The 13,639-nt window shown below is 48.3% G+C and overlaps 1 protein-coding gene across 1 annotated transcript; it reads left to right on the forward strand.

Annotated features, from left to right (window-relative positions):
* Positions 1 to 1,390: 1,390 nt before the first annotated feature.
* On the forward strand, positions 1,391 to 13,591 carry LOC309376032 (uncharacterized protein). The gene is made up of 7 exons (XM_081922181.1): positions 1,391 to 1,670; positions 3,413 to 4,549; positions 5,652 to 5,781; positions 7,410 to 7,454; positions 11,014 to 11,040; positions 12,372 to 12,416; positions 13,475 to 13,591. Exons 1-7 carry the CDS (start codon positions 1,559 to 1,561, stop codon positions 13,488 to 13,490), a joined length of 1,512 nt encoding a protein of 503 aa, XP_081778307.1. The 5' UTR covers positions 1,391 to 1,558; the 3' UTR covers positions 13,491 to 13,591.
* The last annotated feature ends 48 nt before the right edge of the window (positions 13,592 to 13,639 follow it).

Below are 13,639 nucleotides of genomic sequence, written 5' to 3' on the forward strand. Positions count from 1 at the left end.
TTATCATTATGGAATAGGACGGCTTTATTTTCATCAGTGGGTATGGGATCCATTTTCAAAACAAGGCCTGCAATGTGAAACGAACGTAATGTGGTCCGTCCCCTCTGCGCTATACATTTAAAGCAACGTTGCACCACTTTAAACAGCCCTAAAAGGTAAAGGTAAAGGGACCCCTGACCATTAGGTCCAGTCGTGGCCAACTCTGGGGTTGCAGCGCTCATCTCGCTTTATTGGCCAAGGGAGCCGGCGTACAGCTTCCGGGTCATGGGGCCAGCATGACTAAGCCACTTCTGGAGAACCAGAGCAACGCACGGAAATGCCATTTACCTTCCCGCCGGAGTGGTACCTATTTATCTACTTGCACTTTGATGTGCTTTCAAACTGCTAGGTGGGCAGGAGCAGGGACCGAGCGAAGGGAGCTCACCCTGTTGCGGGGATTCGAACCGCGACTTTCTGATCGGCAAGTCCACCCGCATCCCTTAAATAGCCATAGCTCCCCTTAAATAATTCTGGGAACTGTAGTTTGTTAAAGGCGCTGAGAGTTTTTAGGAGACTCCTATTCTGCTCACAGGACGCGGGTGGCGCTGTGGGTTAAAGCCTCAGTGCCTAGGGCTTGCCGATCGAAAGGTCGGCGGTTCGAATCCCCGTGGCAGGGTGCGCTCCCGTTGTTCGGTCCCAGCACCTGCCAACCTAGCAGTTCGAAAGCACCTCCGGGTGCAAGTAGATAAATAGGGACCGCTTTGTAGCGGGAAGGTAAACGGCGTTTCCGTGTGCAGCTCTGGCTCGCCAGAGCAGCGATGTCACGCTGGCCACGTGACCCGGAAGTGTCTTTGGACAGCGCTGGCCCCTGGCCTCTTGAGTGAGATGGGCGCACAACCCCAGAGTCTGGCAAGACTGGCCCGTAAGGGCAGGGGTACCTTTACCTTTACCTATTCTGCTCACAACTACAGTGTCCAGATTTCTAGCCCATGCCATGTCTTTAGGTCTCCGATTGGCCTACGTGTTGTACTGATCTGATCATTGACGTTTCTGCTGGAAGTCATAATCTGAGTCTGAGGAGGACATTAGACAGGAGTCAGGACAGAATGGCGGAATGATGGATTGTTTCCTCAATATGCTAGCTCTAAACTGGCAGAGCTCCAGGGATTGGGAACAGGGCATTTTGTGCGGCCTGCAGGACGAGACTACATACGTGTTTTTGTTTTTAAATCAAACCCAGCACTTCGGATATCTATGGGGTCCAACTTCCATAACACAGAGACTCCAGGAGCTATCGGAGTGATATATGAGTCTCTAGTTTGCCTGTTTCAAACAGGAGAAAACTCATGGGGTCTCCCTCTGCTCATGACTCATATCTCTGCTTTATGACCTCTTTCTCCTGTTACCTGGGAGTTTGAACTAGGGGTTAAGAAGGCTCCCAAGCAGTGAAACATCTTGGGCTGAGGGGGAGAGAAAAAGCAGGGATGGGTGTCTGGGCTCAGCTGGGGATCCCAGTCACCACCATCAAAGAACTTGGGAGGAACCCAGACCCCAATCTGGGCACGGAGAACCACCCAGGATGCCTGTAAGCTTCCCACCTGAAAGAACAACACGGACATCATGCAGACACCATTCTATAGCTTGGGGCCCCTCCAGATTTGCAAGATCCTGCCTAGTTGTGCTTCTAGTGGGTAAGAGATTTTTTTTTGGGGGGGGTGTCTCTGGGGAACAGAGATCCTGGCATGATGATGGTCTGGGGAGAAGAGATCCAGAAGGACTGAGATCTATTTATTTTTAAAAAATACATATATAATATTCTTTTACAAAATTGCACACACATACATCCTAAACATAACAGGACTAACAAAATATGGGTTACTGGATGGGGACGAAAAATACCAAATATTTTGTTTTACAGTACAGTCGTACCTTGGTTTTCGAACAGAATCCATTCCGGAAGTCCATTCAACTTCCGAAAACGTTCGAAAACCAAGGTGCGGCTTCCGATTGGCTGTAGACGTTCGGCTTCCAAAAAATGTTCACAAACCAAAACACTCACTTCCAGATTTGCGGCATTTGGGAGTCAAAACATTCGAGTCATAAGGCATTTGAGAATCAAGGTCCAACTGTACATACATAATAATGAGATAATTACAGTAAACCTGTAAAATGAGTTCTTCAGCAGTTCAACTTAGAAAACACAGAGTAATAGGAGGGAGCAAACGAGGAGTTCCTGCTTATCTATGCCATATTGCAATATAGGTTGCAGGTATTTCTCGTCCGTGTGTTGCTTTGTTTGTATATTTAATAAAATCACAACACATTGTGTAGAAATATCTGTTTTCTTTCTCTCCACCATAGCACCTTTTTCCCCAAACAGCTTTTCCATTATGGCTGCCTGCCAGATTATATTATACCAGTACTCAATATTCATTAACTGCAAGGTTTTCCCATTTCTGGCTATTGCCATTCTAGTTGCTTTCAATAAATGTGTTATTAATTCCTTACTTCTTAATTGTTCCATATCTGTAGTAATGAAGTAAGGCTGTTACTGGGGTTATTGGGATTGTCTGAGCTACAATCTCTTTTAAAACTTCATTCCAAAATTGTTCCGTTTGTGAACAGCTCCACCACATAAGTTGGTGTGTACCTATAATTTGGCATCCATAGATGCTTCAGTGTTAAATACTATCCATGCACAATTTTTAATAAACATTCCCTGGTAGTTGCTGACAAATATTTATATGGTGCTTTTGTCCATAAATTGCTCAATTTATCCTCTTCAATGCTTATATCCCAATTTAATTCACACCAGCTTTTTAGATTTTGCTGGGAGCAAAATGGGTTCGGGTTTCGTATAAAAGGGAATTTCATCCCTTAGCCATTATACGATCTCTTGTCAGCTTCTTTTCATATTCTGCTAGTTTCCTTGTAGCTTCATTTTTCATTTGTGCATTTAGAAGAAATGATCTCAACCAATATCCTAACAGTGAAGTACAGCTGAGATCTCATACTGAGAGAGCTGTTTTGTAAGTTCTACGGCCACCTCAGTATAAAAAGCCATGCCTCCCAAATTCTGAGATTACAATCATATATTTTTTAAATATAAAGTTGATCGAAAATCCCCCTTTATTTGTTCTCAGGGGTGTAAGCTGGGAAGCCCCTTCTGGTTGTAAAATTGCAGGGTATGGTCTGAAGGCAGGTGAGGCCACCACTAACTTGCTGAGGCCTAGTAGGTCTCAGTCTGGTCTGTGACTGAATTGTTGACCACCTGAGAGCTGAATGTATGGCACTTTGGGTGCCATGACAGAAGAAAGGCAGGATTTAAATGTAGGAGAAAGAATAAATGAAATTACAAGGGTTTCTGTCTCCATTACTCCTGCCTGTTCTTGGCCTGTTGAAACGGAGTGACTTTCTCCTCCCCATTCCACAGCCTACATCTTGAGCTCTTGCTTCCTGTTGACTCAAGCTGCCAGAAGGGTTAAAGCTCGTCGCCCTCATGTGAAGAAAATGGCTGCTCCCAAGCCTCCTCGTTTGCCTCAGGAGGCTGCCACGACGAATGCTTCTGTTCTTCCTCCAGCAACAACCGGGGCTCCCCCCGCAACAGCAGCTGCAGTTGCTGGAACAACCGCAGGGACTCTCCCTGCAATGACAAAGGGGACTCCCCTCACAACAACGAATGGGACTTCTCTTGCAACGACAAACGGGACTTCTCCTGCAACGACAAACGGGACTTCTCCTGCAATGACAAATGGGACTTCTCCTGCAGTGACAAACGGGACTCTCCCTGCAACAACAACTGGGGCTCCTTCTATTCCTCCTGCAGTGACAGCTAAGACTCATCGTCCCCGTCCTCCTCCCCGTCCTCCTGCCCCTCCACCACCTCCTGGTCCGCCCCGTCCCCCTCCTCCTCCTCCTTCAGTGACAACTAAGTCTCCCCCTCCCCCTCCCCCTCCTCCCCCTCCCCCTCCTCCTTCAGTGACAACTAAGTCTCCCCCTCCCCCTCCCCCTCCTCCCCCTCCCCCTCCTCCCCCTCCTCCTTCAGTGACAACTAAGTCTCCTCCTCTCTCTCCAGCCTCTCTTCCTCCCCACCCTCCTTCCCTGAGTCCTCCTCCTCCCGAAATCTCTCCTGCCTCTCCTGGAGCTCCCAGTAGTCCAGGACCAACCGTTCCTGGTGGTCCTGGTGCTCCTACTTCGAAGCGTCCTAAGCCCGAGGAACCCGTGGAACCACCCAGGGGGGATATCATTATCAGTTTTTACCCATCGATTCCGGTCATAGATGAGGACATCCTACTCACCCTGGATGGAGATATCAAAGGCTTTGTGGGCTGCCTTTGGAAGCGAGGGGTGGGCCCTGTATCGAGGACCATTGTGCTCTACTATACGCAGCCCAATGTCACGCTGCAATACATGTTTGGCCATACCGGTCGGGAAATTCTTAATCAGGATTGCTCTCTCCTCCTCACCAAAATCACCTCTGAGGACACTGCTGTATATGAGGTAGAGATAGAAGTGTGGAGGAATGGGACAGAATACTCTCTCGTTGGGCGAAAATATTTGGAGGTTACAGGTAACTCCTATTTGGACCCTTCTTTCCTATAGAACAGGTGCGAAGGACAATCAAGCTTAAATGGAATGCTTGGTTTAGGAGCACCTCCATCAAGGGAAAAACCTCAATCCAATCTATAAAAATCTGCCTGCATAAAAAGGCCCTCAGCTGCACACGGCTGAGCCGTAGACAGAGTTGTTGAAATGTCGCTGCGGCCTTTGGCCACCCGACACCAGAAACAGGTGATAGGAAGAGTTATCAGCTGTTTCTGGTGTCAGGTGGCAAACGGCCAAAGCAAGGGCTGCCATATGTCCATCATTTCCCGGATATATCTGGGATTTGCCCGTCGAAAATAGTGTCCTGGCGGAATTTACAAAAATCCGCAGAAATGTCCAAGAATTTCCTTTAAAATCACCAAATCCCCTCATTTTGGGGGGAGATTTTGCAAAAGGGAGTTCAACAACTGTCTTTCATGTCTCACAACCCTGGTTTAGTACAGTGGTGCCCCGCAAGACGAATGCCTCGCAAGACGGAAAACCTGCTAGACGAAAGGGTTTTCCGTTTTGGAGGTGCTTCGCAAAACAAATTTCCTATGGGCTTGCTTCGCAAGACGAAAATGTCTTGCGAGTTCCTGCGGGTTTTCTTTTCCTTGCCCCCCCCTTTTCCACAAGCCACTAAGCCACTTATCAGCTGATCCGCTAAGCCACTTAACAGCTGATCCGCTAAGCCGCTAAGCCGCTTAACAGCTGATCAGCTAAGCCGCTCATCAGCTGATCTGCTAAGCCACTTAACAGCTGATCCGCTAATGCGCTAAGCCGCTTATCAGCTGATCCGCTAAGCCCGCCAAGCCACTAATAGCGCTAATCCGCTAAGCCGCTAATGGGCTTGCTTTGCAAGACGAAATAACCGCAAGACGAAGAGACTCACGGAACGGATTCTTTTCGTCTTGCGAGGCACCACTGTATAATAAAGCATAATTTCCGAGACAGAAATAGAAGGCTAACGGTCAGAGTCCATAGAGAGGCAAGTGTTCTTTGCATCTCTGGAAACCACACGGTGCCAATGCCACAGGCAGATTTGGGTTCCCATCGCTGTTTTCACATGACTTTTCCCTTACCTCCAGGAGATGAGTCAGAGATAGAAAGAGCCGGAGGCCTCTCAGGAGGAGCCATCACAGCCATTGTTCTTGGTTGTCTCCTGGGGGTCATATTGGCCGTGGGTCTGATTAGCTACCAAACCAAATCAACTCGAAGGTAACAAATATCTCTTTGTCACTTATTACTTTGTTGTTTTTCCTTCTTAGAAGGATAGATTCTGATTTAATCTTTCAGGAACCTGAAAGGGTCCAACCCAGACCCTCCAAGTGTCCCTATTTTCCAGGGACTGTCCCAGATTTACAGAGGCCATCCTGGTTTCTGATCTGATCCCAGAATGTTCCGCTTTTCCTTAGGATGTCCCTATTTTCATCAGAGAAATGTTGGAGGGTATAGATAGGGATGTCCATATCTTCATCATAGAAATGTTGGAGCTACTCAGTTCTGAGTAGCCTGAGTTAAAAACAAAAGAGGAATGTAAATGGGTAAAATTCATGGTAATTGCAGCCAGACAGGTTATAGCGAGTAATTGGAAAAATGCAGAAGAGCTAGGGGTGAACCAATGGAGGAAAAAACTGAATGATATTATAATTTTGGAACACCTAACTGTGAAGATACATAGAATGAAAGGGTTTAAGGTCAGTGAGAAAGAGGAGGATTGGTTTGAGAAGATATTGAATTATTTGGGTATTTTTTAACAATTTGGGGCAATTAAAATGTTAAAAGTTAAATAAACCTTGGGGAGGGAGGAGTGTTAAGGTATATAGAAGTGTACATATGGTTGATGTGAACATGTTATGATTGAATATTATTGAATAAGTATATTATTGAATATGTATGTTATTGAATATGTATACCCAATGTATCAGCTGCCTAGGGGGTTTCAATGTTTGTGTTTTGGTTGTTGGTAAAAGATTTTTTTTAAAAAAATAATTATAGAAATGTTGGAGGGCTGGGCCTAACGCTCTGTGGCAAGCCTTTTCATTAAGAGAGAAACTATGCCAAACTTAGTGTGGACACCTGCTAGGCATTGCCCACAAGCCCGGAGCTCCATTACTATAAGATACATAATTCTACTGAGGGCCAGTGGCGTAGCGTGGGTTGTCAGCACCCGGGGCAAGGCAAGTAATTTGTGCCCCCTAACCCATGGATTTGTGCCCCCTAACCCATGGATTTGCACCCCCTAACCCCCAGATGTTGCGCCCGGTGCGGCCGACCCCCCCTGCACCCCCCACGCTACGCCACTGCTGAGGGCTAAATCAAAATGTTTAAAACAGAAGTCAATAACCGTTTCTATAGCAACAGGGGAAGCAATGAACAGCGAGACCCCAAAAGCCTTCTAGAAGAACCTGGTTTCTGCTGCCTGGTGTCTGAAGATGGTGTGTGGTGGGTGCTGGTCGGGTCTTGTTGGGGAGGCATTTCATAACACAACCCTGCTTTTGGTGATGAGTTGTGGCATTGGGGAGGGCTGTTCCCTGTTCATGCGGCAGTGCTTTCCCTATCTAGACCATCTTGGTCATTCTCATGCAGAGGAAACTCAAAGAGCCTAGGGTGGCACAGAATTTTGGTCAGGAAAACCGGGCTGTTAGTTAGGTGCCTCCTCACCTTATTCCTCACACAAATGGCTCCATTGGGCTGCTGGTTCATTTCTGGGTGAAATTCAAGATGTTCAGACTAGTGTTTAAAGCACTTAGGCCTCAAATATCTCAGGACCTTCTGTGACGCAGTTGAGAGGGACCAGAACAACCCGGTTGCTCCTGAACTCTTTGTCCTTTTGCTTATTTTAGGAGTGCTGAACCAGAACCTGCAATAGCAAGCAACAAACCTTCAAGGTAAGCAGCAGGCAAATCCTGGATGCTCTTCTTCATTTTCTCCTCCTCCTCCTTCTTGGGAAAAAAAACAACAGCTTTTGGGAGTTACAGGAGTGTCTCTGAGCTCCAAGATTCCATTTCCATATTTGGGGTTCTGTGAGAAGTGCAGGGATTCAGGTAACAGAAAATAAGAGAACTTACAGAGTGTCCCTCAGCCATAGCAGGAGTCTGGCTTCTCCAGGCTTCCTACCTGAAATGGCAAGCATGCATGTCAGCAAACTGAACACTACTTCAACAATCTGACATTCACATCCTCACAGTGCTTCTTCAGGCTGCTTGTCTGAATTATATTTTATTTTTAAGCACAGCATGTACATTTACTCCTGTTCATTTGAATGTGCATCTCTCCCCCCCCCCAACAATTTAAAAGAACTGCAAAACCTCTCCAAGGATGTGTCCAGGGAAGGTTGAAGGTTCCTGACATCACAGGAACCAGCCAATTGGTGCTATCCTTAGTCAATTTTTGCAGCAGACATGCAGAACTGGGATTTGTACAACTCTGTTCTGGAGGGGAAAGATACCTATGGCTTAAATTCTGAGAAGAAGCTTCAGCCCCAAGAGTTTCCACTTTTGACTCCACCCTATGTTAAGGAAGACATAAACCAAATAATTACAGTGGTGCCTCGCAAGACGAAATTAATTCGTTCCGCAAGTCTCTTCGTCTTGCGGTTTTTTCGTCTTGCGATGCACGGTTTCCCATAGGAATGCATTGAAAATCAATTAATGCGTTCCTAGGGAAACCGCCTTCAGACCAGGTCCGGGGACAGTCTGTCCCCGGACCTCTTCTGAAGGCTGGGGGGCGCTGGCTTCGCAGCAGCGCTACGAAGCCCGGCGGCTGGGGCAGGTGTTCCCGCCCCCCCCCTGCTTCGGAGCAGCGTTCCGAAGCGGGGTGGCTGGGGCAGGTGTTCCCGCCCCCCCGCCCGGCTTCGCAGCAGCGCTACGAAGCCCGGCGGCTGGGGCAGGTGTTCCCGCCCCCCCACCCCGCTTCGGAGCAGCGTTCCGAAGCAGGGTGGCTGGGGCAGATGTTCCCGCCCCCCCGCCCGGCTTCGCAGCAGCACTACGAAGCCCGGCGGCTGGGGCAGGTGTTCCCGCCCCCCCCCACCCCGCTTCGGAGCAGCGTTCCGAAGCGGGGTGGCTGGGGCAGGTGTTCCCGCCCCCCCGCCCGGCTTCGCAGCAGCGCTACGAAGCCCAGCGGCTGGGGCAGGTGTCCGGGATCTCTTTTGAAGCAAGCGGCTGCGGAGAGACGCGATCTCCCCGCAGCCGCTTGCTTCAAAAGAGGTCCGGGGGCAGCGGGAAGAGCTGCCCCCGGACCTCTTTTGAAGCAAGGGGCGGTGGGGAGAAGCGATCTCCCCGCCGCCCCTTGCTTCAAAAGAGAAGACCCGCTGTCCCCGGGGCAAGCTTCGTTTTGCGAAGCAAGCCCATAGGGAAATTCGTCTTGCGAGGCAACTCGAAAACGAAAAACCTTTCGTTTTGCGAGTTTTTCGTCTCGCGAGGCGTTCGTCTTGCGGGGTACCACTGTATGTCTAACCCCTGTCCTTAGAGACTAGTAAGAACCAGCACTAAGTTCTGCACTTAAGAACAGTGAAGTCTGTGGGTTTCTAGTTCAAGGCAGGGCTACAGAGATAAAGGGGGCGGAGCTATTCAAATAGGGTCTGGTTGGTTCTCATTGGCTCCAACCAATGGGACAAACCAAACAACCTTCAATCTGGGGAACAGCTGGGGAAACCCACTGTGACTACAGAAAGAGCTACACCAGGCATTTAAAGCACAACCAATGCACCTTTGAAGTTCGTGGCTTCCCCCAAAGGATCCTGGGAACTGTATTTTGCTAAGGGTGCCAGGGACTGCAACTCTTGTGACTGGAAAACTACAGCCCCTGGAATTCTTTGAGGGAAACCATGTGCTTTCAAGGTGTGTTGGCTGTGCTTTGGACGTTTGTCGTGGATCAGGCCAGACTTCCTCAGGGAAATGGAACTTTCTTGGGGTCCCCTGGAACAGGAGGCAGAAGGTCAAACGGGAGGAACTGATAGATCTTTGGCTGATTTGCAGTGGATCAACAACGGTTTGTGACTTTGTAATGGTCTAGCACGCAGAAGGAAGCAGGCTTTTGTGTGGAGGGACTTGTGAGCTTGGTTCTGGATACAGATCACAAATTCCTGGGGTCCTAGTAAAAAAAATAAATGACTCCACCTTTGCCCTACAATGCCTTGGACCCTATAGATCACTAGATCAGTCATTCAGCTGCTCCCCTGAGCAGTGGTACCTCCAGTGCTTTTTTCTGGAGCAGGGAATGGGGGAACTCACCACAAAGTTTGTTTGTTTGTTGCGGACCCAGTCGCAGTGCAGACAGCTCCTCCCCAGGCTAAATGTAAGATGTGGTTAATAAACTCAAGCAGACAACAATCTGGATTAGAAATGGTCACAATTTCATTGATTACAGGTATAGGTGTGGTTTTAGCTCAGGGATTGGGTGTGTCCACCAGGCAAGGCCTTATTCCACCTGCCTTGCTCTACCCTCTGCTTCTCAATGTGTATTGCATTGTTTTATGTACTGTGGCTTGCTGTTGTTTTATTGATTATAGTTTAGATATTATTGTAACTGTTGAGTAAATTTCTGTTTAACATTTATATGCTGAAAAAAAACACACCCCTGGGTAGTTTGTTGGTGGGGAAAGTGGCACTTTCCCCTGGTACCACTAGGGTTGCACTCATCAGGGCAAGACAGCAGTGAGGTTGGGAGAGATCTATGGCTGTGGCAGTCCCACAGGGCTGCTCTACCAACCCAGTCTCAGGGGTGGATGAGAGGATGAGGTGGATGCCTTCAAAAGAAGGGTGTGCTTGGCCCGGGGGTAACCCGAGTAACGTGGTCCAGGTCCGGTCCCAAATCCAAGGGTTCCACAAGGAGTCAGTCTGACAGGGCCAAGGCAGGAAACCAGGCACAGGACCACAGGCAGGTTCTGGCAAACAGCAGCAATGTTGCCCCCGCAACCTGGGGCAGGGTCCAGCAGCCTTTTATCTCTGTCTGGGTAACAGCCGGTCCTGATCCCCTAGTGACTCACCTCCCTGTCTCGGCCAAAGGCGAGCACTCCTCCTGCAAGTACTCAGGTCTCTCCTTCTCTCAGACCTCAGTCTCTGCAGCTCAGGAGATGTTGGTGGGTTACTAGACCCAGAGGCCGCCTCAGCCTCTCCTCACCCAACTGGTAGTGAGGCAGCTGTAAGTGATTGCCCAGCTGAAGGCAAGGAGGTAATCCCCGCATCTGGAGCCAGGGCAGGCTCAGGCCCCTGACTCGGCCCAGCTGGTGCTTGTTGCAGGGGAACCTGTGCAGACTGGGGCTCTTCAGAATCAGACCCCAGACTCAGTTCAGATGCCACCTGAGGCAAAGGATCCGGTGCGGACTGAGACTCCTCTGGCTACGAGTCTGAGCCCGAGTCCCAGGCCATCACAAAGGGAGACTCTGGTCCACTGTGGGGAACAATGCAAGTCTAATGCCTACCTCTGAAATTTCCTTTGTTTCCCTAGGGTGGGCAGTCAGAGCAAGGCACCTACGTAAGTACCAACCCTACAGAATGGGGCAGTGAGTGCTGGGTGTGTGGGGTGCAAGTTCCTCAGCCTGCCTCCATGGCAGGTGAAGGGAATTTGTGGACTTCCAGATGTTGCTGCCCCACAACCCTCCTTCCTCAGGCCCAGCAAGCGCGACCAATGCTCAGGGAAGATGAAAGCAGCATCTGGAGGGCCAGAGGTTCTGCACACCAGCTTTCCTGCAAGTTCTTCTTGTTGGTGTAATGTGAACCAAGGGTTAAATGACACAGTGCTTGGGCTCAGGTGTTGAGGGACCTTGGATAGGCTAGTTTGAGCCTCTTAGTTTAAGCCTCTTAGTTTAAGCATGGGACTCTTGAGAGTCCCATGGACTGCAAGAAGATCAAATCTATCCATTCTGAAGGAAATCAGCCCTGAGTGCTCACTGGAAGGACAGATCATGAAGCTGAGGCTCCAATACTTTGGCCACCTCATGAGAAGAGAAGACTCCCTGGAAAAGACCCTGATGTTGGGAAAGATGGAGGGCGCAAGGAGAAGAGGACGAGATGGTTGGATAGTGTCTTCGAAGCTACAAACATGAGTCTGACCAAACTGCGGGAGGCAGTGGAAGACAGAAGTGCCTGGCGTGCTCTGGTCCAGGGGGTCACAAAGAGTCGGACACGACTAAACGACTAAACAACAACAAGTTTAAGCAACCCAGGTTTCTTTTAAACTGCAAAGGGGAAGCCCCAGGGCCGTATTTAGGTTTGATGAGGCCCTCAGCTACTGAAAGTAATGGGGCCCTTTATATGTCCAGCTGTCCTTTGTCAACAACAAATTGTCGCTGTTTTTCATGTTCTATGGTAATTTATGGACCTAATAGGTATCTAAAGCCATTTGCACATAACAAAATATGTACATCACAGGAGCCTACACAACACAAAACACTGTTGCTGTAGGTAGGTTTTATTTTATTAGTTTTTCATCTTATATTTTGGGAATGTACATCCAGGCTTTTCCCCCTTTAATTTGTTTTTTTGGGGGTCCCCAAGAGAGTGGGGCCTAAGCTATAGCTTGTTTAGCTTATACGTAAATCTGGCACTTCATCAGCCCACTGAGACATGAATAGACCCTGGGGAGGGGAGTTGAATGACAGCAATAGCATCTCACACCAAAACATTGAATGAGGTGTCCCCAGAAGGCAAATTAAGCACCAGAGAGGCTCAGTGAACAGCAGAAAATAGAGCCCCAGTCAAATAAGGGACATGGAGGTTTTCTAAAGAAGCAACTATCTTTGACACAACGGTGAGGCGCCAAATTCTCCCTCCTAAACTCTTCGATCCTTTCCCCTGTTTCTTTAGCAATGAATTGGACCCGTCCACGGTAACCACGTCTTCTGCAGCACGGTAAGTAGCAAACCTAGACGATGGAGCTTGAAAACACTCTTTTTCAAGAAAACTGGATTTTCTCTCCAAAAACCACAAACTGTGTAAGTTAAGATGTCTTCTGAAAGTTAAGAACAATGTAACTTTTAGAAGACATCTGAAGGCACCCCTGTATCAGGACGTTTTTAATGTTTGATGCCTTATTATGTTTTATATATTCTGAAATCTGCCCAGAATGGCCTGGGAAACCAGCCAGATTGGCAGGGTATAAATAATAAAATGATGATGATGATGATGATTAAACAACATCTGGCAGGAGGCAGAGAGGGAGGGCAGACTTCTGGAATTCCATTTCCACCTTTGGGGAGAAAGTGGTTTGGGGTGGGGGTCCAGTTATTCAAATGGAAACAGATGTTGCACAACATTCGTATTACAGATAGGTAGCCGTGTTGGTCTGCCATAGTCAAAACAAAAAAAATTCCTTCCAGTAGCACCTTAAAGACCAACTAAGTTAGTTCTTGGTATGAGCTTTCGTGTGCATGCACACTTCTTCAGATATCTGATATCTGTGTATCTGAAGAGGTGTGCATGCACACGAAAGCTCATACCAAGAACTAACTTAGTTGGTCTTTAAGGTGCTACTGGAAGGAATTTTTTTTGTTTTAACATTCGTATTGTTATTGGGGGAGGGGGGGTTCCCTCTGCTGAACTCACAAACGTAAGGAAGGAAAGATCATATCCGACAAATATCATATCCTCTTCTAGCATCTCCGCATCCTGCGCAGCACAGGAAATCACCCTATAATGAGCCAGGCCATTGGTTCATTTATCTCAGTATCATCAATACCGATTGGCAGGGGACGCCCTAGCTAGCCTGTTTTGAGGCTCAAATGAAAAGACAGAGAACCACATATGCCCCCACAAGCTCCTTGGAGGGGAACAGGGGGCGATATAATTGCAACAATTAAATAAATTTCATGCGTTAGAAGTATAACCTTCCAGGGTATCAGAGATAAAGATGGTGGGGTTGCTTTCAGTTGTGGTGACCGTCCTCTGATTCTAGACTGGCTTTCTTCCAGGTTAAAGACAGAGTGATCATTCTAGTCCAGAATATTGCCATCATTCAAGTATGGAGCAGCGCCAGCAAACTCCAAGGAACCTCCAACACACACACCCCCGAAGAGGAATATCGTATGTGTCAGGGTCTGACAGTATGCATGGAGATCGTGGTGGATCTCTTAAAC

This window comes from Podarcis melisellensis, assembly GCF_964234715.1.
Source record: "Podarcis melisellensis genome assembly, chromosome: 8".
Lineage (NCBI taxonomy): Eukaryota > Metazoa > Chordata > Lepidosauria > Squamata > Lacertidae > Podarcis > Podarcis melisellensis.